Source organism: Enoplosus armatus, chromosome 16 (genome assembly GCF_043641665.1).
Source record: "Enoplosus armatus isolate fEnoArm2 chromosome 16, fEnoArm2.hap1, whole genome shotgun sequence".
Taxonomy (NCBI): domain Eukaryota; kingdom Metazoa; phylum Chordata; class Actinopteri; order Centrarchiformes; family Enoplosidae; genus Enoplosus; species Enoplosus armatus.
In genome coordinates, this window is record NC_092195.1 from 17,582,686 (window position 1) to 17,608,373 (window position 25,688).

Genomic DNA, 25,688 nt, shown 5'->3' on the forward strand with positions numbered 1-25,688 from the left:
CTTAGTGTGGGATTATAAAACACAAATAATTCACACTGAATAAGCCCTGACTGTTCAAATGGCATATTATTTGAATAGCATTCATTTGCTCAAATAATCGCTCTTATGAAACTGGACTCAGAGTGCACAGAGACAGAGAACATCGAGGCCAATACAAACAAGACTTTTTACCAAAGTTGATTTATTTAGTTTTATGTTTTGCCAACTTGCTTAAAAAGTGGAAAAGCCAAGTCGATCAGCATGACGGTATACACTGACACTCTCCCCGCTTTTCCCCCCCAGGTGCCAGTTTAGGTCATGCTCACATCAAGCTGCTCTCATTGTAATTTACCCCCACACTACACCTCTGTTTGCATTTGATATCAGATATGCTAGATAAGCCCCAATGTAGTCATTAGCAGGTTGATAGAAAGTCAAATACTTTTTAAAAAGTAAATGTCAATCTACAATCCTTCTCTTCTCTCTAATCTCTTCTTAGGACTTTGATAATATCACAATAATAACATCGGTACATATGAAAGGACTGGTCTTTGCGTGTTAGAAAGAGTCGACATGAGGCAAAACTAACAAGGACGAATGCGTATCATATTCTGCCATACAGTACGTTTGTCTGCACACATACAGCGTGTCTGGTTGTTATTCGGCTCTAAAAGTGTCCGACTCCCATAGCAAGGGAATTCCCTCCTGGGGAGATACTAACCTTTTCATGTCATTCAAAATGGTAGAAGCAAAGGACTTCTTTTATAAAATTGTGTCAAAAGAAGCCTCGAAGATCTAATTAACACTGACAAGACCAGGGATATAAATAACATCAGTACTGTAGGATGCAGCAGGGCACAGCTGCGGAGCCACAATTGATTTAACAGCTGAGAAAATTAATGAGAATTGAGGTTATTGAATTGTGAAGTCTTGGCCTGTAGTAAGGGGTCATTATTTCCTTTTTTTAATTACAGAAATCCGGGAATTTATTGGCATGAATGTTACAAATCAGATGAAACACACCTGAAGAAATGCAAAAATCTAGGGTAGGATTAAGTATAATTAGCTGCAAAATCAAATTTTTGACTTCAATTGACTCTGGCTGATGTGTTAGATAATCAGTTGCTCTATTCTGAGCTGTCCTCCTAGTTAGAAGACTTTTTTTTACTGTGAATTGTGGTGAAGAGTCTGAAAACCAGTTTCAAGCGATCTACTTATATCTTTCAGTGAAAGCCGGTAGAAGTTGAAAAGGTTTGGATTTACCTGCATCTTCCTTTTTTATTATAATTTCAAATAAACACATTTTATTGCTTTAGGCCTGTCATTTGTGCTGTGTACTTCCTCTTCCATACTTAATTCTCACATCGTTATCAGCCTTTGCCTTAAATTAAAGGATTAGTCGATCGGCACAAATTTAATCTGCAACGTATTTTGATAATCGATTTAATCATTTAAGTCAATTTTCAAGCAAAAATGGCAAAGATATTTCCCAGTTGTAGTTTAATTGTTGGTGCTGCTTTTCTTCATCTTATGTGATTTAATTTAAGGACGTAATGTAGGCTTGAGGAAATTATAATGGGAATTTGTCAGAGTTTTCTTTGATAATGAAATTAATTGCTATGCATTTAGTGTTTAGTGCTGTGTGTTTACACTGGATCATATCATGTCTTCCCCTCTCAGCTGCTGTGACTGTCTGGCCCATATATGTCGGAGGAAGAAGGAGCTGAAGGCCAGGACGGTTTGGCTTGGGTGCCCGGAGAAATGTGAAGAGAAGTACCCCAAAAACGCCATCAAAAACCAGAAGTACAACATCTTCACCTTTGTGCCTGGGGTGAGTTGGATTTCAGAGAACAGCAAAGACCTATAGCCTCTGTTAAGATAACCGTCTGTCCTTATGTAACAGAAGAATTCACATTTCATGCTCTGATCTCTGTTCCAAACACAGAAGTTATGGCTTTTTTGAGTCAATGTTCCCACTGTCATTAACTTTTATATCCCCCACAGTGGCAGTTCATCCTTCCTGTTGAAATATGCTGATCTTTTCACAGATTAACAGTATGTAAAGCACAGTAGCATGCAACGGGTCTAATTGTTAACTGTTCTGCCATTAAGTTAAGGGTTTACACTGTAGGGGACATTAGAGCTCCATTAGATTTACTTATTAAAAAACCAAATGGTGCCATGATTAAGAGGGCTGCCTTCGGCCCAGGCCATAAAATGTCAACTGTCTATTAGAGACGTAGATATTCTCAGCGATGGTGAACAAAACGGCTCTGTTTTTCTCACTCCACTTTGAATTATTAAATACACACAAATTGAGTTTAGCAGTGTGCATTTTCCCTAAAGGTCAGGGGGTTCATTAACTGTAGCGCATTGTCCATTGATCCCATTGTCTGTGATAATCTGTGACTAGATGCTAGACTCTCATTATTGCAAACATTATTCAAAATTTGACCTTAGATGAATAGAATAGTAAGGGGATCCCTGTTGATGGATCGCCCATTAGCACAGAGGCCTCAGTAAGTCACAGGTGGCTCTTTGGTATGTGTGATTTAAGAAGGTTTTCCTTCATTCATTCATTATTGTGGTTTCCAGTCCTGTTTCTCTTGTGTTGTATGTTTATTCTGCGAAGCGTCTGCACCAATCGGCATCGTACCAAGTTACCGTTCCACCTGAAATCTGTACCCTGAATGCCATTTGAAACAGAAGTGTCAGAGTTTCCATTAGGTTAATGTAAAGTTAACAGCATCAACATGTATCTCATTCCACCTTGGAACATGTACAGTAACCCATCCCGCCTGCTTTGTTGTCGCCGCATCCTCTTTGTCTTCTTTGGCAGCTGTCGCCGTCTTTGACTCACCTCGCTGACATGTTCACTCACCTCGCTGAATCCTTGTCTTCTGCTCCCCTCTCAGGTTCTCTACCAGCAGTTCAAGTTCTTCCTCAATCTCTACTTTCTGGTGGTGGCCTGTTCCCAGTTTGTGCCATCGCTGAAAATCGGATATTTGTACACGTACTGGGCACCTCTGGTAAATGCACTCCAGTTTTTACTGAAAAATATTTTGGTCTGTCCGCCATGTATTTGTATGTGTCGTTTATTTAAAACAAAAGCTGAAATGATTAGTTGATTACGATTATTTGATTGTCAGAAAATGAATTTCAAAAGTATTTTAAGTCCTATTTTTTTTCCAGCTATTCAAATGTGAGGATTTGCTGCTTTTGTCTTTTTTTTTTAATATATCTTATCTAAATTGAATATCTTTGGGTTTTGGACTTTTGGTCAGGCAAACCAAGTCATTTGAAGACATTATCGAGGGTTCAGAGAAATTGATATGGTCAGTTCCAGAATTAATGCCAATAGATCATCTACATATTAATGCACTTAAGACTTTAGAGTCATCTTTTTATCCCATGGAGACAGTTTAAATTGAATTACAGTTTCTGGCCATTTGTGTTGTTGTGACCCCATCTGAGAATAAACTCAATCTAATCTAATTTTTATTAACGGTTAATAAAGCGAGACATGAACCTTTCCTATGTGTAACAGTAAACTTTGTATGGTACATTAATGGATTCTGGTATTAATGAAACTTTGTGAACGATCATGGTGTGATTAATCTGTTTTACTCCTTTTGTCTTTCAGGGTTTTGTGTTAGCCGTTACAATGGTGCGAGAAGCTGTGGATGAAGTGCGACGGTACCAACGGGACAAAGAGATGAACTCTCAACTCTACAGCAAGCTCACAGTGCGAGGTCAGTGAGAGGACTGACAGAAATCTGTCCGCACTCCTCCTCATGCCTGTAACTGTTTGCTGACATTATGATAACGGATATTCCAGCGTACAGTGAAGCTCTCCCCATGTAATTAAGAGACGGCACTCCACTGGATCTACACTTGTAACAGAAGTCATTCTTCTTGCTGTAATTGCATCGATTTTTTTTTTTTTTTGCTCTCAGTTTCTCAAGACTGTATGATCTAAGATCTGTCCCTTTGTTGAATGTGCGGTAAAATCCCCCTGTGTGGTATCTGTGACCATCGCTGAGGATGTCGCTTTCACACTCTCCATGTGCTCATGTGCATGTACCCAGTTTTGTGTGCTTGTGAGCACAGAAGAAGAAGAAGGGTCGTAGCGGATATTGAGGCAATATAATTGAGAGTGACCCTATGTGCCCATTGTTTTTGTCTATTCCTCAGACCAGAGATGAAAACAGAAGGGTATCACATTATCATGCTGGAGGTAATCAATCTGTTAGAAGGTGAGGGAGAAGGAGAAGAGCAATAGCAAAAAGTGGGTTGTGGTTTTAAGAGTCAGCGTCATTTTCAAGGGCCAGAAATCTATACCATTTCATAGCTATTTAAAAATTCACAGCGTATCTTGAAAATGAAGAGTCTCATTTTAATGTGAAGTTACTTTGCTGCCTTTTGTCTTTTGTCACATTTTCATTGAACCTGTCTTTTACTGTAGGTAAAGTTCAAGTGAAGAGTTCAGACATACAAGTTGGGGACCTGATCATCGTTGATAAGGTAAAGCTTTAGCGTTTCCTGTAGATATGCGAGGATTTTGAAAGGATCAGTTTTGGGCAGTTTTCTGCAACAAATGTTACTGCCTAGTATGTGCTGATGGCTGTTTACTTGCCAGCATCAGTTTATTAATTAGGAAGTAAGCAATTTAGAATATATCACCTACATTTTCTAAAGCCGTGTGTTTTAGTACATAAGAATTAGGTTCTGCTTTTAACGCCTCTCTGCATTACTGGTATTAAAGTGTGCTGTGACTACACGAACCCATTCTAATTTGAGTAACTCGGCACAAAAGAAGTTAATGGGGGTAATATAGAAACTTGTCACTGAAGAATTACTACCGCAGTGCCTCACTTGCTTCTCAGGTTTTAGTTAATTTTAACAGCATTTGCCTGTTTGCCTAATTTTTGCATTTTTGCGAAGGTTTTCATTATCATTTTACTAAAATCTTGATTCAAATCAGTGATTTTATGCATGACTACATGTTCTCCCCACATCCAAAAGAAGGAAAAGGGGGTTTTCGGGGGATTTTGAATAGATGACCAGCCACTTTAAAGTAGACAGAATACCTTAACTGCATGTGAAGGTACAGTGTTAATCAGAGTTTTGCTTTGTGAAACTGATAATGCACTTTTGATACTATAAAACTCACACACACCTGTTAAGCATGTGATCTTGGGTTTCAGTTCAGCCAACATGAAATCTAGCTGCTGCTGTTAGAAAGTTAAAACTTCCATTACTGAGTGTTAGAAAGACTGAACAAATCTGTTTCTCCTTCACCCTCTGGTCAAGGTATTGACCTTGTTTAATTATTCAGGAAGATTCAAGGGGCTTTTGCCACAGTGCTCAATAACACACTGCCATTTTCTTTTTTCTTTTTGTAGAATCAAAGGATTCCTGCAGACATGATATTCCTGAGAACATCAGAGAAAAATGGTGAGTGTTGGTGTAACTTTATCAATGTGAATCTGGATGTAATCACGCTCAGCAAAACTCCTCCTGGACTGATTAAGGTTTTAAAATGGAGAAAAATATCTTGACAAACATTAAGAAATAATTGCAATAGATGGAATAGTAATGCAAAAAAAAATACGATAAAACAGACAGAATGCCTTTCAGTTGAACTTTGTGTGCCCTGCAGCACTTTAACGAACTGTGTCAAGATCATTTGGGTGAGAAATGTGACTTTTCCCTCCACTTCCAGTCCCTTGACATCCTCCGATCAAGGCAGCAAGTGATTCATATGATTTATGTCACATTCTTCTAGTGACTGATGATGCAAATTCCAATTAATCAATGAGCTGCGTCAGATCCTGGCTCCTTTCTAAGAGGTATAGGGAGGAAATGTTCTGAAGACATCATTTCCATCAATCTTTGATGTGCCAATATTCTTGGCAGGGAGTTGTTGATGTCTTTATGCCTCTAACACACACACACACACACATACATACATAAACACATCTTTATCTTTCACACATACGGCCTCATGTACTTTGTCTTTCACATGCTCTCTCTCACACACACACACACATCTCAGTGATGTTATGTGAGCAGCTGAAGTGCCATTGCAGCAGAAGGAAAGCATGAATCATCCTCCCTGTGTTAATGTTTTCCATCATAGTTAACCCTCCAGGGACGGTTTATAGCTGCCCTTTACCCTCTCTGTCAAATAGTTGCTCTCATCCATCAGTTTCATATGTAATATTACCTCCGATCAATACAGGTCACGACTGCTCAACGTTTATCGGACCGTGCGGTGTCCACAGCGGTCGCAGATGCTCTGGGTTGTGCTACAGGCTGTAATGTTACTGTGCTGTTGTTGATACACTTGTACATGTGCCAGTTTATTACAGTAACATCGTTTTTACATGCTATGTGTTTTTTTGCACTTACGTCTGCACTTGTCTGTGCATTTCGTTACTGCATGTAATTGTATGTTTTTTTTGTTTTGTTTTTTATGTGGCAGCCTTTATGTCCAAGACAAATTTCCCTAGGGACAAATAAAGTAATCTTGAATCTTAATATACAACCTCTCACAAGAATGTGTGACATTTAACCATTATATGATATATTTAACCTCTTCAACAACGCAAACTCCAAATTCATCAAAACAGTCTCACGTTTGTTAGCTGAACATTGTTTAAACCCTCAAAACTTCCTTCAAAACCTCAAAAAATGCAAATATTTATTGCTGATTTTCATTGAATTATGTATAAAATCATACAAAATCATGTGTGAAATTGTGATGCAGACTAAAAACCTTTGCCTTAGATTTAAAGTGTGACTACGCAACGTTTAAAAAGAGGAAATGAAATAGTGTTCCTCTTTGAAATGAAAAGTTGAATTCACAAGCACTCTTCATCAGTTCAGTGCACTCAGGGGTTTTGCTGCTGCAGCCTTACTTGGTCTGGTATGACCAGTTAGCTCATAGTGGCTAATGTTAGCAAACTTAAGATGGATATTACTGTGTTACTAGCATTGAAGAGTCAGTTCACTGACTTAATGACTTAGGCTACGTTTTAGCATTTACATTTATCCTGTAATTGTATCCTGCCAAAGTTGTTTCTGTTCAGCAAAAGTTACATAAGCTCACTTTAAATATTTTTAGTTTATGAATGTGATATAGTTTCAGTCAAACATTGAAACATGTAGATAAACAATATAACGACCCTGAGCATGTTGTGGAAAAACTGTATCTGGGTACAATACATTAATCTAAGGGGAAATTTAAGGGAAGCATGTGATTCAAGTGGCTACCCTTGGATACACCTGAGGTATTTGCTTAAGACTCAGATTTTATTTATTTGCCAAATGACATGGATGTACAGTAATGTGCAGTATGTGTGTATTTTGGAAAGAAACATATCCATAGCATAGCTACATAAACGCACCGCTCACTCTATGGTGACAATAAGACCTCACCTTCAGTGCGAGACAGCTGTGTAAACCAAGGTGACAGACACAACACTACAGTCTTGATAGCATTTGTGTCCTTTTTCTCAGGTTCCTGTTTCATCAGAACTGATCAGCTGGACGGAGAAACAGACTGGAAATTGAAGGTTGCTGTTGGCTGCACACAGCGACTTCCAGCAGTGGGGGTATGGATACATTACGATGCAGTGAATCTCTGGTAACAGACAAACCGATTGTGAAGAAGTGAATGAGTGTTCTGTTATCACTAAAAGCATTACTCATCAAATGAAGTTGTCTGGCCGTGATGGAAACCTAATCACTGATGACAGACAGCAGGAACAATCTGAACCTGACGGCATGCTTCCTTTTAACTTGAGGCGATACTCAACACTTACGATTTAAGTTGAGTTGATGGGGGTTTGTTTTGTTGCCACTTAATGTGATCAGAGAATTAAAGTTTCAGCAAGTCATTTGATGATTGAGCTGTGGCATCCATATTGGGTTTCAAGAGACGTGAAGATAGCAAGAGTTGTCTTCACTTTAGCCACTATTCAACCTTGTTTCAATGTTATCCTTCAATTTGGGAGGATTTATTCTGAGTATTTGAGAAACTCTCCTTTTGTGAGGAGTCAAGACGGATCAGTTTGATCCTCTTGTGTGATTGTTCTCTTGCAGAAATGGATGTTAATGGTAAAAAGTGAGCACACAAGGGCGACATTACCTCAGATTACCTCAGATTATCAGTCAAAGTCTGCTCTTTGTGAATAATAATGGACCCGGTCATACTGTACTGTACTAAAATAAGATATGTCTAAGATCAGATAAATGATAAAACCACCAACAATTTGAGTACTGACTTAATCCAGGCTTGAGTGTAGTTATTCCCCTGAGTCTGCTCTCAATCACTAAATAAATCCAGTTTGTTTGAACACACGGCATATTTTCAGCAGCCACATTGACATCGCTGAAGGCATCAAGATTCCTCCGAGTCTCTGAGCCGTCTTCTGTAAAATGCTGGAGCAACACTACTCCCCATTGGGGGTTGAGTAAAATAATCTTCCCTGCTCCTCTTTAACCGCTCTGCCCATGTTCTCACCGGGAGAACACTATCTGAGCATGACTGAGGGCCGCCTGGCCGCTGCAGAGGCTGCCTGCCTGCCTGCCTGCCTGAATAATTTAATATTTACAATCAATTTTGTTCGACTTGAGGCAAAAAAGGCTGGTGTTAAGTGCCTGACAAGCCAAAGGCTGCAGTCTTACCTGTTGGGATGATGATGACAGAAACAGGGGATTGAGGACTTTTAAGGTTCATTGTTTATCATTTTCTTTTTTATTAACATTTAAACTGCTTCCACATATGAGTCATTTCTGTTCTGTTACATCCAATAATAACAAGATTTATTTGAAAACAAGAGGGTACAGGCCCGTTAAGCACCAGAATTTAGAAAAATCTTGGAGAATGAAGAAAAATTGAGGAAATGCATTGTAGTTTACATTTATATCTTTTGACAGAACACAAAAACTCATGGTCCACTTACCAGCTTTTTCCAGAAAAGTCTCAATTTTCTCCATGACAACTGAATTTTCATGTAAAGTACATTTTTATCATTATAGGAATTTGCTTGACACTCATCTAAAGTGATTTTAAATGATTGATACATTAGAACAAGCATAAATGTATAGACTGTAAACATAAAAGCATACTAAAAGTTGAAAAGATCATAAGACAAAGACAAAGACTACAAGAAAAAAAACAGTATTATTATTGGTAATTCAGTTAAATAAGTATTAAAATTATATTAATTTATTTACACTTAAACCTTTTATTGTCTCCTCGTCTCAGGACCTCTTCTCCATCAGCGCATACGTCTACGCCCAGAGGCCTCAGCTGGACATCCACAGTTTCGAGGGGAACTTCACAAGGGTACAGTATCTCGTTGACATATTTATAAGCTGTGAAACACATGCAGGTTTATTCTATAGAAACAGGATTGACATAGAAGATGTGTATCACTGCAATGTGTTGACAAGCGGCGACAATGAGAGCTTGTGGCCCATCCGGGCCTGTTGTTATCTCCAGCAGGCATGACTCTTACATCACAGGCAGGTTCTCGCAGCTCCAGCTCCATCCATCCCGTCTTGCTTGTTGCTCAGTGATTTTTTTTTTTTTTTTTTTTATTAATAGCAGATTAGCGCAGCCCCCACAGAGAGGAGAGCTCCAGTACAAAGGGAGGCTTTGTGGCCCGTCTTCACTCTTGGCCACACACCAGGCTTAGTGAGCGAGCACTTCCTCCGCTCATTCATCCTCCGCGGCCTTCCTTTGCATAGCGTGTGCTTTTAGTCTGAGCAGGATGGGAAAAAAATGGGTTCCCACAGATCCGTAGCAAATGAACTTACCTATTTATGAGGGTTTCTTTTTTCCTTTTTTTCTCCTTGAGACGGATATGGTGGCTTTGTGTCTGTGCTCTTTATTGAGACCCTCTGCAGTTATGATGCCAATGTCAGAGCGGTCAAGCATTCTGCAACCTGCCATTTATTTTTCATGCACTTCTTCCCATTTTTGAGTGGATTGACAGGATGTGGGTGCTTAGGTATCATAATTATCATATCAGACAGGCAATTTGAGCCGAAACTGGAGCCTTGACTCTGCACTCCTGACTCAAGCCTTTCGTCTTTATTTAAGAGAGAGGGGTAGAACAGGGGGAGCGTGAAACAAGAGGCTCTCCAGGGGCTTATTTATCACTGAAATCTCATCTACGTGCACTCTCTATACTGTTTTTAAAAGGAGCCTCTATTGCCATGCCAAATCTAGTGAAAGTATTGATAAAGGGACTACTGTATTGCTACAGTCTGCACAACCATGTCAGGTGCTTGTGAAAATTAATGGCACAGCAGAGCCCGGCCATTCTGGTCAGGCTGTATACACTCCACTGAGCTCATGTTCCTCTTCTCTGTTCTGTTGAAATCTTTATTTTCAGGGCCTAGAAAACGTGTTTTGCCCAAAACAAGTGAATAAAATAATAAAGTACAACCAAAACCACCACAGTATTTATACACAGCTGAATATGTAGAATACATTTTTCTATCTTGCTCTTTTAATTAATTAATGTATTGGAATTGTATTCAGTGAAAAAGTGAAAGAAAAAAAAAATATCTTGTTTAAATGCATCAATTGTCTTTCCCTGTCTAAAAGCTAAATTCAAGGCTCCATAGTCTTGATTTTGTTTTTCCTGTCTGCTCCAGGGCCACACTGAACAATTCATTTCTGCAATTAGCCAACTTCTAATTAGAAGTTGGCTAATTGCAGAAATAAATTCACAACGTTGAGGTGTTTTTTTTTGTTTTTTTTTCAAGCAGGTATCCTTCCTCTGCCACTGTGTGTGTGTGTGTGTACATATATATATATATATACACACACACAGTAGTTTCTTTGCTACCCAACAAAGTGTTTTAATAATCTACACGAACACTGGTCCTTTGAAACCAATATATTTGGAAATTTACAAGCACTGAAAATATTAACAACATTTAACAAACCTGTAACATTTATGTATTAACTCTGTTTGGGTGTCCTGCTGAAGTAGCTGCCCATGTGCATTTTTGGACTTTATGTTTTGTGCTGTGGTGCGTTAAGGTAACTCAATTTCTTGAACTACAATGCCCTCAATTCATTGGCTATAGTGTTAGAGAGTTGAACACGGGTTCAATATAAAGATAATAGATGCCCTGCTACACTGTGTACTCTGCTATGCTGATGTATACCATAATCCTAAAAGCTTACACAAAGATACACAAATTGTGAAGCAGTGTTTTTCCTTTTTGTTTCTTCTGCAGGAAGACACAGATCCACAGATCAACGAGAGTCTGAGTATTGAAAACACTCTTTGGGCCAGCACAGTCGTTGCATCTGGTAAGTAGTTTTTATCTTGATGCCTTGCAGCAGTGTGTTGGTTCCCTATAACACTGTAGAATGGCTGACTGTGTTGATGTAGAGTTTTATGCGTGGTCTGCTGCCCATTGAATCTCTACCATGTTTGTCAGGAAGTCATTTTAAAAATCTAGACTACATTAAAATACTGGTTCTCTGCATCAAAAGGTGCGTTTTCCATTTTTTGAAAAAAAGCCAAAAGTTTTTGTGCTTAGCTGAGGTGAAAATGTTGACACATCAAACACCTTGATTTCATGGTACCCTACATGGCGTTCCGGGGATTCACCATTACATGCAGCCACTCCACCAAGAAACTAAAGACTAATAAAAAGAGTAGGGGTGCTAGGAGTGTATGTAACCTCAACGACCCTGGTTCAGGTCCAGACAGGGGCCCTTGTTGAATTTCACTCCCCTCCACCCACCATAGTGCCACGCAGCAGGATAAACGTGGATCAGAAGAGACACATTTATGTTCACATAAGTGTAGTTGTTGGATGCGCACACTAATTCACATTTTATTTTGGTGAGAAACAAAACCAGTCACCGATATCACTTCCTGTCCATCATTGTACTTAAAGATTTTAAGTGACAAGTTGTGTTTCACAGAGGATTCGTGGCATTAAACGTTGAAGGTGTTTGACTTGATACCGCTATGTGCTTGTGTGGAGAACCCACAGTTGAGGTAATCCTCCCTCGCTCCAACTAAGCGATTCCCCACAGAAACGGTTGTGTCAGTTGAGAGTGTTTGCGACGCTCCCAGCAATGGCCGTCTCATTGATTTGCGGTGTTGCTCTCCCCTCTGGCTTGACCTTGACCAGAAGAACAAACACACACACACACACACACACACACATACTCGCACAAAAAGCCTGACTTAGACCCCTTACATCATCTCTGCTCGGGAATGTCATTGTCCCTCACAAGCCTCTCCTTGACAGACACTTCATCGCTTCTACAGTGGCATTCTGGGCACTTGAACTGGCCCGAATCACCATGTATTCACTCTCTTACAGGCCCCAGTCCAGCTGTGACAAGAGAATTAGTCGTTCGCATATTCAAATTGCAGCCCCTCTGCATGCTGAGCCACACACCATTTGTCACATCGCTCAATATTTCTTAAGTTAGAAGTCAACGAGAGCAATTCATCACCTTTCTCCTCAGGTCCTGTAGCCATTGGTCTCTTTCCTCTTCCTGCACCTCACTTTCCTCGTTTTGTTTTCTGCCCATTTTAAACTTTCTTGCCATTTTTATAGGTTGGAGATTTCAGAGGCTGTATTTAGGTTCATTATTGCCTTTGCTCCTCCATTAAGCTCATTTAATATTAATGACTCATTAATCCTTTGTAATAAGGCCACCGTAATGAATTGGCAAATAAAGATGGCAGTGTATTGATCAGGTTTTATGAGCTTCCATAGGGTGGCTGAAAGCCCTGAGACTCTAAGCGTATTAAACTCCTGTCTGTTGGCTTGAGTGGCAATGAGACAAAACTGCCTCAGCTCAGCCTTATTGTGTTTCCTCTCATGCAGTTCATCTTACTTGACCAAGATGAGTGTGTGCATGTATGTTTGTGTGTGTGTGAGATGGAGGGGGTGGGGTGCAGTTAATGAGCAGCATTACTTTCCTTGTCTCTCTCCTTGGCAGGCACGGTGATAGGGGTGGTGATCTACACCGGCAAAGAGACCAGAAGCGTACTGAACACGTCCTATGCCAAGAACAAGGTGAATGCTTTTTAGTTTTTGTATTTCTGCAGGGAAGACGTCAACTTCTGAGATTTGTTTTTGAGTTTTTGGTGGCAGATGCTTTAAATGTAAGGGTGTTTTTTTCTTTACATTTTTTTCTTTACATATGATGTGATTAGGACGAGAGTATGTCATGATGACATACTGTGGTTATTTTCATTATCGCTTAAACTGCAGATTCATGTCTTGATATATCGTTTGGTGTATAATATGTCAGAAAAATTGCAAGAAAAGCCTTCATCAATTTACTAAAGAACAAGATGATGTCTTCAAACGTCTTGTTTTCCCTGACTAACTGTCCAAAACCCAAATATATTTCGTTTACTACACTTTTCACGAGACAAGACAAAGAAAAAATCGTCACAGTTTAGAAACTGGAACTAGAAAATGTTTGGGATTTTTGTCTTTTGAAAAAAACACAATTCATCGATTACCAAAACATTTTCTGTGGATAAACTAATCGGCCCTACTTACATAACATACACAAACATTTCTGAGTGTATTTTTTCTTTCCTCACTTTGATAGATTTGCGCTGATTTTGGGGAATAAATGTTAATCTTCTTTTTTTTTTAACAACTCAAACTAAACATATTACAGGCCTGTCAGGGGAGCATAAACATAAATGTTTAGTGAAAGCTGCAGAGGGTGAAACACCTCGCACAAAGTAACCTCTGTTCCCCTCGTGCCATCTTCTTTCCCCCCGCCTCTAATCACTAATCAATCACTATGGCGAGGTGGTTTTTTTAACCTTGACTTTCTAGATAAAGTTGGACCTGTCAATGCAAAAGGTCAGCGCCAGTTGCTAATTAACCAAAAGGGAAATTAACTAACCAGGGATTTAAATGACATTTTCAGTTGAAAGTTAATCCCACAGAATCCCCATCGAGCGGTTTTGTCCCCAGATTGAGGAGATTGATGAAAATTTGATTCTAAATATAAGATTTTACCTGGAAGATGGTTGGGCTAGATAGACACGGGTCAACTGATAGAGGCTGGAATCAGCGGGATCTCAGAGGCAGTGTTCTGGCTGCGGTGCATCCATGCAGTGACTTTTACACACAAAGTTATCACCTACAACCGTCTGCACCACTAAAGCTCTCCGTGGCACAACACAGCCCCGTCCTACTGCGCTACGGTTTTGACACCAGTGTCTTTTATTAAGAACGCTGATGTGGCCGGTCGAACGGCGGGGGCCGCTGTTTTGTGTAAGCTCGACAGTTGAGAGGAATTCAATATTTCAAGGAGATGATGTCAGAAGTGCCAATATGGAGACTGGAGATTGGGGGAGAAAGTCGATACAGTGTGGCTGAAGTCGCAAGAACGTTTTGGCCTCATATAATCTGTTGTGACACCGGCCGGGACAATGCCTGCACTTGATCAATCTGACAGGACGTCAGACATGGATTTACTCTTTGTCTCAGAGTTGTTAGACAGACCTCTGTCTGCGTAAAGAGACAATGTCATTTGACAAGAGGCTGCTGCTTCAATAAAGATTGTTTTGAAGTAAATATACAATAAGTCTAAATACTCTGCTCTCTCAAACTGTGTTAAAAAAAATGGAAACTTAAAGGTGTTACTAAGAGCTCAAGAACTAAGTTTATTTTCTTGACTTCCTTGATTTGCCGGCGTCACAAGCACTGAACAATACGTTACTTACTGACTGAAGTCCTGATGTTCTTTGGTTTTAACTCGATGAATATTCATGTCCTGGGGCTGCAATTCTTCATCAGATTTCACACACATGCTAAAATACAAGCCACACAGGCAGATCGAATCATTCCTTTCACTTTTAATGGCTTGGAGATGAATGGAGTAAAATATGCACTTTTTTATTCATTGATAGCATCTTTAGGTTGAGGTAATTGAGTCCTTTTCCCCCCTTGACTGAATGAATAATGACTTCATCTGATCCCCGGCAAGGCTTGGAAAATTTAGACCAGCCATTGTTCAAGCAGAAGGGGATCCTTTGCTTTTCAGGCATGCACTGTGCTCTCTGTCTTAATTTTTCTTCATTTTAATCCACCCAAACCCCCTATTTTTCTCAATAGCTCAACCATGAACCATGTAGTGAGGCAGTGGGGTGGGGAGATACCCACCCGCTCGCTCCCCTTCTCTGGACTCTGCTACTGGGAGTTTAACAGCAACTGATAAATCAGTCACACTGGTCTCCCAGCTCTCCCAGTCCTCAGGGGAATGGGCATGGTGGGGGTTTAGGCAGTGGAGGAATTCTGCTGCTTTTTATATGTGCTTGCCCCCTCCCCTCCTTTTCAGAGCAGTTCCTTTATTTGAGGGAGGAGAGATGTTATGTTCTGCTGTTTTTGTAAGCGTGGTGCGTCAGAAGAAAGCCCTCTGTGTACAGGGCTTTGCTGTGAGCGCTGCCAGAAAGGGGAAGGGCACTTCTTTATTTGACATCTTTTTCCCACATGCTCCATTGGCTGGGAGATACACTCGAAAAATAAAAGACAACTCTGACCCCCTTTTTTTTTGTCTTTTCTTTTTTTCCCAAAGAGCCATCTCAATATGGGAATTTTATTTATTTTTGAGGCCTTTTTGACCTTCTGTTGCATTCAAAGACAGAACTTAGGCATGACAATAATGCAGCTTATAGTTTACCACAAAATAGTGGCACCATTAAACGTATTTATGTCGTACACAGGGTTTGCATGATAAAAGCCTGCAGCCAAGAATGCCTTTCATTGGCTTTGTTTTTTCTCCCTGTGCAGCATATTGTAAGGCTTTGGGAGCAGATGGGAAAGTTACAAAGAGTCTTCTCTTGTAAAAGTTGTCAGAAAAGGAATAAGATGTTTACTCTAATTCTCCAGTCTGGACTTAATATTGCAAGTTTACGAATTATGTGATTCCCGCTAAAGGAAAACAAAACTGTCCTCAAGCTATGGAGTGCAGAATGGATCAAATCTAATAAACACACTTTACTAAGATTATCTTCATAAATGATTCAATTATCTAATCTGTTTAGAGCAAATGAGTGGGACAGTAATGTTGTGATATCTGCTGTTTTGACCTCTGACCTCTTGTCCCCATAGGTTGGCCTACTGGACCTAGAGCTGAACCGCCTCACCAAGGCCCTGTTCCTGGCCCAGGTGGTTCTGTCTGTTGTCATGGTAGCGCTGCAGGGGTTTGTGGGTCCTTGGTTCCGCAACCTTTTCCGATTCGTCGTGCTTTTCTCGTACATTATTCCCATCAGGTACTTTGTGATTCCCTTCATTCTTTGAAATGTTGTTTTTGTTGGTTCTCTGTTATTTTGTGACCACAACCAAATTCCCTTATATTTGCATCCATTACATTTGGTCTCAAAATGGATAAATTGAATTAGAAAATCTTCCCCTGCTTTGAAACCCAAACTCCCCATCTGCTTCTTTTTCAGCTCTTTACAAGACATTTTTTAGAACATACCAGAGCTTTAATTCAGGTCTTGTTGTAGTTTTGCTGCTGTTTTATTGTCACTTTTTCTTTGAGAGATGACAGTTTTGTTTTTCCCATGTGTAGTCTGCGTGTGAACCTGGACATGGGGAAGTCGGCCTACGGCTGGATGATCATGAAAGACGAAAACATCCCAGGAACTGTTGTGAGAACCAGCACCATCCCAGAAGAACTGGGCCGGCTGGTCTACCTGCTGACAGACAAGACGGGTAGGTGTCCAAACATACTGAAGAAAGATTACATTTACAGTAGATTTTCAGCGCTTACGTTACAGCAAATTTACAATTCACTTCAGGGCAACTGGTTTACATACAAATATAGGCTGCACACATAGCAGAATGATGGTGGAATCACTGTTAGCATCATCATACCATGAAAGAGCTGTTTATTTTATATTGTATATATTATATTATACAATATATAATATTGTATGATTATTCTGTAGGTTTATATGCTCAGCAACAATTATTTTGGGAACTCAAAAATAGTTACAAAATGCATTGCCCGGTTTCATTACCTCCATCAGACACCGGCAGACACACGGCTGTGTTAGCAAGTATACACAACAACTCTGTGCCAGACATGAATGCATATCAGGTGTTCACTTTCACACTCAAAAGAGCTAACCTAATGTTGTATATAGTGTATTAAAAAAGAAGCACATGATACAACAAAATGTCATAAACCCAATTAAACAAAACAAATTTAAACAAATCACCTCAACTTAACAATTAGGGACTAACATCTCCTGTAAGACCAGGCTGAGAGTCCGTTCCTCATCTCTGAAAAATACAAAGAATAAGTATATTGATACATCATTATTTCATATGGAAATTAAGCCACTTAATTGTAATTTAATCATTCAGTTTAATATTAAGCTTGAAATCTAATCAGATGTAAGACTTTCAACATTGTGAGTCAAACAAAAGAGCTAAGGAGCGAAGTGTTATTTAGGCCTCCTTCAACTTCTCTCATTTCACAATCATGGCCTGATCCTCTAATAACAAATAGCTGCTCTTTACTAATGCTAGACAGTGTGTCAGAGTGATAAACTCCTGCTGTGGTCCGAACATGCTTCTTTGTCTTTCCCCGCTGATCTAGGTAGGAATAGATTAGCTGTAGAGCCTATTTATCCAGTTTGATAGTTAAAGCACATGGAAAGGAGAACAAACAATCAATCCAATAGAATTGGTTAACCCTGTGGCCCTAATGTTTCTGAAAGTTAGATGCCCTCTAATCAGCTTTATGCTCTATCAGCACACATTCTGGCAACCGACATCCATTAAACAAGGCCATTGCCCTCGTTTTCAAAGTTTTTCTTTTTTCCTTTTAGTGTTTGAACATTCACTCAGTCTTTTTGTATGCAATGTTGTGTCTTGTCTGTTGGTTAGAGAGGACATGCAGTCCATATTGGTAATGAGATTAGGTCAATGAGAAGGCAGTCACACCACCCTGCAGGTCCCATGATGCATTGTAGGTAGCCCTCTGAGGACAAATGCTGTGCTTTGCGTGTGTGTGTGTCTATGTGCTTTCAGAGGTGTTGAATATCTTTGACTTTTGCTATGAAGTAGTGCTGCTGTGATTAAGACACATCTGATGTATTTTTGCCCCTGACAGTCAGAAATACTTGATGTTTTAGATGGGTCTTAAAAAATAGGCTCTGAATCATCATGTGAAGAACAGTGATGGACGAGTAGTGCATAGGTGATGAAAGGTGAATACATTTTCTTTATTTTAATGGTTTTTAACGTCTGATCTGCAGGCACTCTGACACAGAATGAAATGATCTTCAAGCGGCTGCACCTGGGAACAGTATCCTATGGCACCGACACCATGGATGAGATACAGAGCCACATAGTCCAGTCATATGCACAGGTAAGAGCTATACCTTTCCTCAATAAAATGTCAGAAAATAGTGAAAAGTCCATTGCAGTTTCCCAGATTCTAAGGTGACGTCCCCAAATGTCTTGTTTTGTCTTGACCAATGGTTTCTTAATCTAACAGAAAAGCAGTAAATCCTCACAAGCTGGAAGCAGAGAATGATTGGAGTTTTTTCCCTAAAGGCTTGAATGATCAATTGTTATCATATATATATATATATATATATATATATAGGTAGAGGTACACCGAGCTAAAACTAAAAAGTAACAGTCCTGCAATAAATCCTGCCTTGTTGAAACTGTTTTTTTAGAGAGTTGTTGATCCGACTTTCTGATCATTTTGCGCTGCTGTTTAAATTGCATTGAGTTATAGTGAGAGGTGTCTCTAATATTTTGTCCACCCCACTTATATCAGTGAGGTTACAGCGACAGCCAGGTTAGTCACATAAATAACATTTAACACACTCCTGCAACCCGCTTAACTTCTTCATTTTGAATTGACATACGTTTGCATTGATATCAATTTTCATTTTCATGTTTCTTCCTTTTGGAGTTAGTTTGGCTCAACTTCCTCTTTTTTTTTATACCCTTTAGCAATACACAGTTATTAATTCCAAATAAATGACATAAAATCTAGATGATCCAATATGTAACACTCGACAGAACCAACTGAAACTGAGCAAAACTTGCCACTTACAATATTAAAATATGAAGTTTCCAATAGGCGAGTGGATACATTGAAATACAAATATGCACCATATTTCACTCCACGTTTGTCCTGCTTATTCCCGCCTCTCCCTGCAGATCCGTTTAATCAATTTTTATATTTAGCTAAGGATACGTTTTTCCAGGAAAGAAGCCCATATTGTCCATTCATCATGGAGTGTCCCCGAGCGGCTCCTCGTACTGTAAGCAAGTGTTTTCCTCACTGGGTGGCTCAGATCTGGCTGCAGTCTTGACAGAATGATATTGTTCGTTCTCAGCCAGCTCCAAACAGCTGGTCAGCACTGAAACCATCTGCCCCACACCCTTATGTGTAGTCTCTGCTAATGAAAAATGACTAGTCTTTTTAGAGCTGCAGAGCAGAGCAGCAGCGCCTCTGTCCAGCTGGTTTTAACTATGTTGTCGTTTCTTTACTGTCAGTGACACAATTACAGGATGCTATTGTTGTTTTAAACGGTATTCCATTAGGGCAGTAACTTAAGTAAATAAGTGTTGCTGTCATTTTCATTATTTTAACCCCTAATAGATTTACATTTGGTCAGTCAAGATGTGTCGTTTACTATCACATATGATAAAGAAAAGCAGCAACTCTTCACGTTTGAGAAGCTGGAACTGGCAAATATTTATATTCTTTTAAAAATGTTGGAAACTAGTGATCTAGAAGTCTAGATTATCAAAATTGTTGCAGATTAATTTTCTGTCAGTCAACTAATTGATTGGGTATTTCACGTCTAATCCAGATGAGGGCATCTTTAATCATCTATCGACTTTCTAGGATACATTAGAAGTCATGAAAAGTATATAAAAGATTGAGTAAACAAGTTGTCTTTTTTTATATAATAAAACATTAGTTTCTCTTACTTTCTCTAGTGTGTTGTTGGACTTGTTGATTTAACTAATTTTAAACTTCCTAATACAGCAATATCAGAAGCCAAGCATGTTTTACACAGATCTGTTGTCTAATAATCCTCTACATGTAGCTCAGACACTAAACTTAATGATCTTCCATTGATCTCTCAGTCACGGTAGATGAAGGTTGTCATCTTGCGTCCTTACCGTACTCCCCATCGCCCCTCTTTCCCGCCTGGCAGGATTGAAGGTTAATAATAAGCCAAAATTAGATGCTTCAATAGAGCTCATCGCCCCACGTCAAACACAGCTGGCACAGTGGGCTGTCCGCCTGCTCGCTTGTCTCCACCCAGTTAAACTGATGGTTGATGTCAAAACAGCGGAACACATTAAAGACCCTCCAACCAGATATGACACGATAAAGATGGTGATACAACACTTCCCGCCGCTGTGTCATTTAGCTTGAAAAGGGCTGCTAGAGTAAATTAGCTGCAAGTGTAGGATTAGAGCTAGATGTCCACCATGTGTAGGGATCCTGTAGTTAGAGAGTAACTCCAGTTGTAACATTTAAAATACAATATAATTTTTATCGACTCCGCCATTATTTATTCTGATGTCAGGTGCCCTCCCAGCCCTCCAATGGCACCACCACTGGCTCCACTCCATCGCGGAAGACCCAGACGTCGGGCCCCAAAGTCCGCAAGAGTGTCAGCAGTCGCATCCACGAGGCTGTGAAGGCCATCGCCTTGTGCCACAATGTGACGCCCGTCTACGAGTCGCATGCCAGCGTAAATGGAGAGACGGAGTCTGCCGAAGCCGACCAGGACTTCAGTGATGACAACCGCACCTACCAGGCCTCCAGTCCTGATGAGGTAAATATGAGCGTGTCACATATTTCAAAATGTGTCATATCAGTTTTGTTGAGGATTCGTGGATGTTGTCGAACAGTTGCTTAGATTTCTCTGCTCATGATTTAGCTCTAGTGTTTCTTTTTTAGGCATTGTTTTCATGTCTTTAATGCTATTTTTCAGACCAGAGAGACGAACCATAAAACAACCAGATCCCATGTGGAGGTCACACTTTTGCAAGTTGTTGACAATTGTTAAACGCTGACAAATGGTTTTGCTTTCTAAGGCCCCATTTACACTTACACGTCGTTTAAAGTGTCTCATATCCGGTTTAATCCAGATACAAATTTATACACTTTGCCCATCTGATAAGAATAAACACTGGAGGTAATCAGGAGCAAACCCTGCGTGCCCCTCTCCTCTGCAGTTTCCTTTCTGCCTTAATGTTTTATTGGTGATCCTAAATTACCCTGGTTTGTCATAATAGTGATTTCATGAGCAGAAAGTCAGAGGTCATGAACTTCTTGTAGAGGTTAAGCTCTTTAATCGTCTGCATTTGCTTCCTGAGGATTTACTGCTTCAACTGAATGAAGAATGCAGCACAAAAACGATCCCCAAAGGCATCCCTATAGCTTCCTTTCCTCTGGCTGTTTCTCCATGTAACCCAAGATTTGGAGCTTTTATGACTGAAGGTGCTTCTAAGCCTATTATACGTAGCCCTTCCTAATCATACTACGGGATTTATAAATAGAGAAATCCAAGGAGAAAGTCGATGATAATTGAATACTGCATATATATATACACAGATATTTGATTTGGAAAAGTTATCGTCTGTGTTTGTTTAAAGGATACTGAAGGTTAGTTAATCTTCCCATACACACCCAGTTGTTGACTGTTGGCATCTTTATCACCCATGACATGTGAAGCTTCATAAAGCTTTTGTGGGACTTGCATACTTTGCGTCGAACCCCCAGCCAAGTCTAGCAATCAAAATGAAGATAAAAAGGTGGCGAAAGATAAATCTCAGTTTTCCATTTTGCCTGTCTGCCCCCACCTCCCCCCGAATTGATGTATATATTTATTTATTTCCCTGCTCGCTCTGCTCTATCTCCCCTCTCTCCATTGTCTCACACTGCTTGGATTGATCAATATTTAATTTTCTCCCCGAGACGATGAGAGGTGGAGGTCTGTGATTGTTGGTGGAGCTCTCCCTTCCCCTTCCACTATATTCTTTGTTCTTTGTCTGTCCTTTTATTTCCACCGCTCTCTCTCTCTCCCTGTCTCCTCACTCTCATTGACTGCAGCATCAGATCTTGGCCACCGTGCCTCTGTTAGCGATTGTTAGTTTGGCCCTGGCTCTCTGCTGCTCTAATGTAATGAGCCATCATTAAGGAAATGAAGTGGGCCGGCCGCCGAGGTCTGAACAGGGGGTCATCTGACCTGCTGGTCAGCCATGCTGTGATCAGAGTCCTCCTGTAACCTTTGACCCTTGTAATATCAGACAAGAGCATTTGGCTGTAGCCTTTAATGACTTCCATGTCCAGGAAAGTGGGTGCTTTATCATTTACAATAATGGTTTGGTGCAGTTAGACCAGATCAATAATAAAAGCTTGATATCAAGAATATCTTGGACACTTTGTCTTCCACACTGAAGTTCACACTTCCCTATTGTTAGGGTTAGACTATTTAAGTATTGTCATGTACGTTATTTGTGATGCTAATGGATGCTAACGGTAACAGAGTGAACTCTTGCACAGAAAGAAGGTGCAAGGATGAATGATATTTTTTTATTTAAAAATACACAGCAGTTAGTTACCAACAAGCGCAGTGAGTTGCACAAAGTGGTTGATGTATATTCAGATATGTTGTTACTATTGAGCCTTGAACTTCAATCAAAGTAGAAATAGTATATATAGATGTAGTATTTGAGATATGTAGTCTCAGTAAAACTGTGTTAAACTAACACAAAGTGAATTCAGCTTTTGATTGTGCCCCCTTTATACCATCTGTGACATTACAGGAGAAGAATTTAACTCTTAAGGGTCCATTTTAATCATCTCATGCTTTAGCTGCTGTTAATTTTAGAGGCGGTGCTGCCACTGTGACTTACTTGATAACTACAACATTGTGAACACAGTTGAAGTGATTGATCGGGTTGTTTAAGCCAGTCTGCCATAAAGTCATAAAGTGGTCTTATCTGTTACTGTCGTAACACATGATTCACGCACAGTTTGTATCAAAGTTGACAAAGCTTTAAATAGTCTCTGTAGAGCTGATAAACTAGATTGAAGAGCTAGGTTTGGGATCCTCAGCACATGGTGTTTGTGTCCATGTGTGTGTGTGTGTGTGTGTAGCTACATACACACACACACACACACACCAGGATAATGACACACAGATGTGTGTTAAGTAAATATAGGCAGCCCTTTTTACGGAGCTCAAAGGGGGAGCAGGAGAAATGATGGGGTATTAACAGGAAGTTCCAATTTGCAGGTCAGAGTATAATAACAACCTTTGAGTGAGCAAATTGAAAATGAACCCATTGAGAATTGAGTCGTGTGCAGCTGAACGCTCACTCGGGGGCCGCAGTTCCTGCTGAGGAGAAAAAGAGGAAAGAGAAACAGAAAAACACTTATCTGGAGCTCAGCAGCTGAGACCTTAATTATGTTCCTTATCAATCCAGTCTGTGTAAAAAATTTGCAAAATCCATCACCCTGTTATGTTTTATTAAAGTTGGAGCATACGTTTAATTGTGTAGTGGTCAAAATGTCAGAGTTTGTGGTCTTTATGTTTTCCTCAGGTGGAGCTGGTACGGTGGACAGAGAGCGTCGGCCTGACCCTGGTGAACAGAGACCTGACCTCCCTGCAGCTGAAGACTCCTTCTGGACAGATTCTCTCCTTCTACATCCTGCAGATCTTCCCCTTCACCTCCGAGAGCAAAAGGATGGGCATCATCGTCAGGGTGTGGAACTTGTATATAACAATATGACGTGTGGATGCTCCTTCCTGTGTGGTGTTTTGGTTGCTGAATCTTGTGTTTTTGCGTCGGTCTCTACATACGTGAGCTTTTACCTAAAATGCCTCATAGAACCAGACTTGCATATTGTAGTTCTTTTGGTGTCCGTTATTAATATTTTTATTTTGTGCCCTGTTGTATCTTTTGAACTGCACAGAACCTGGCTGCTGAAGTCAACATGCTGCATGATAATTGATGTAGAAATCTATTGTCCTGCTGTTTTAAAGTTCAGCAGTTGTACACAGGAAGGGTACTAATTGACACTTGTAATTTGATTTAGGAGGAGTCAACCGGAGACATCACTTTCTACATGAAGGGTGCTGATGTTGCCATGGCGAGCATCGTCCAGTATAACGACTGGTTGGAAGAAGAGGTAAAGACTCTAGCCATGTCGCTGATCTATACAACATACAAATGGTGTATTCGAGCAATGTCGACAGAATCTGGTTGTTCTGACTTGGAAGTGTTCACACATCAGTTACATTTACTGCTAGCCTTGTAGTCACATCATTTAAATAGCTAACTTTGGGGTGTTTAATATGTGGAAGTTAAAGTGCGTGAAGCAGATTTAAAAAAAACTGTGAAAAGTTCCTTTTAAATTAGCTGATTGGATGGTACTAATGTTATTTTGGATTTTATTAAGAGCGCTCTGTTGTTCCTGTTCTTTTTAGCAAGAGATATTGTCACTGTCAGAAATTCCTGATATCAGACTCAGAATTACAAGTCTGAGGCGGTCGCGGCTGACTCGGTTGCTCGTAATTACGTTCTAAACAATATGACGTGAATGCTGGAAAATGACAAAATAAGATAAACTCAAAAGCAGTCAGTATTCATTCTAAAAAACACAATTTTTGTGTTGACAGTTTTCTCCCACAGCTCAATGTACAAAGAAAATTAGGAGCTTCTAGCAGCTGTAAAGAAAAAAAAAAAACAGCTCCAGAAACACCTCAGAAAACAAAAAACCTTTTGGAAGAACATTTTTCTGTCTGTGATGCAAACATGTAAGCACGTAATCTCATGTTGCATAAACACATGTATTGTCACACATGGTGATAATTTTGTAGTCCAGTGTCCTCTCTCTTAATGAGGACATTCATCGAGAGATCAGAGGGCCGTGTCTACACCAGTTTGGTGGTCGAAGGTCTTGTGCGCGCATGTTCATAATTATATTGGCATTATTGAGTCATTTAGCACTGGGGGCTGCGTTTGATTTAATTAGTGACCTACATAAAGTTGAAGGTAATTACAGTATGTCATATTCTTGAACAATGGTGCTAATGATGTCCTGTTGGCAGTAATATCCCGCTGTCAAATCAGCCGGCGCCGCGGTTACTCAGCTTGTCAATAACCAATCAACAGAACAGATTTGCTCCATTGGTGTTTCATATCAAAAATAAACCGCCATCCATCCCTTTGTTTTACTGTGTCCTCTGAGTTGCACCAGAGGCTATGTTATTCACGATTGATTTCTTTGGTGTTGGTAACAATATGCTGCTATTGACAGTACTGTACATGGTGTACTTATACAGCAGCTGCTCTAATAGAATAGATGATCTGTCCTATATTTGATTTATAGTCGTCGTCACGGGGAAAGACAGTTAAACATACATACAAACAGTTATTTCAAGCTCTTCAAACTCAGCCAAGAAATAAAGCTTTAGACAACGACTTGAAATGGAAAACATAAGTTAAAAAAAACATGAATATATATTGAAATGTACTGTGTTTACGTCGTCATCCTCTCCTTTCTGTCAGTGTGGGAACATGGCAAGAGAAGGCCTGAGGACCCTGGTGGTGGCCAAGAAGTCTCTGTCTGAGGAGCAGTATCAAGACTTTGAGGTATGGATGGA

The 25,688-nt window shown here is 39.9% G+C and overlaps 1 protein-coding gene across 2 annotated transcripts in view; it reads left to right on the plus strand.

Moving 5' to 3' along the window:
* Positions 1-25,688, plus strand: part of atp9b (ATPase phospholipid transporting 9B) — a 37,306-nt gene that overhangs the window by 5,782 nt on the left and 5,836 nt on the right. For both annotated transcript variants that reach the window (XM_070921343.1, XM_070921342.1), the window contains exons 3-18: positions 1,660-1,810; positions 2,895-3,008; positions 3,623-3,731; positions 4,445-4,503; positions 5,385-5,436; positions 7,504-7,598; positions 9,257-9,337; positions 11,248-11,323; positions 12,983-13,059; positions 16,126-16,286; positions 16,589-16,731; positions 18,285-18,397; positions 20,595-20,846; positions 23,623-23,784; positions 24,119-24,211; positions 25,594-25,677. In XM_070921343.1, the coding sequence (XP_070777444.1) occupies positions 1,660-1,810; positions 2,895-3,008; positions 3,623-3,731; positions 4,445-4,503; positions 5,385-5,436; positions 7,504-7,598; positions 9,257-9,337; positions 11,248-11,323; positions 12,983-13,059; positions 16,126-16,286; positions 16,589-16,731; positions 18,285-18,397; positions 20,595-20,846; positions 23,623-23,784; positions 24,119-24,211; positions 25,594-25,677 (1,822 nt within the window). The remainder of the gene's footprint in view (positions 1-1,659; positions 1,811-2,894; positions 3,009-3,622; positions 3,732-4,444; positions 4,504-5,384; positions 5,437-7,503; positions 7,599-9,256; positions 9,338-11,247; positions 11,324-12,982; positions 13,060-16,125; positions 16,287-16,588; positions 16,732-18,284; positions 18,398-20,594; positions 20,847-23,622; positions 23,785-24,118; positions 24,212-25,593; positions 25,678-25,688) is intronic.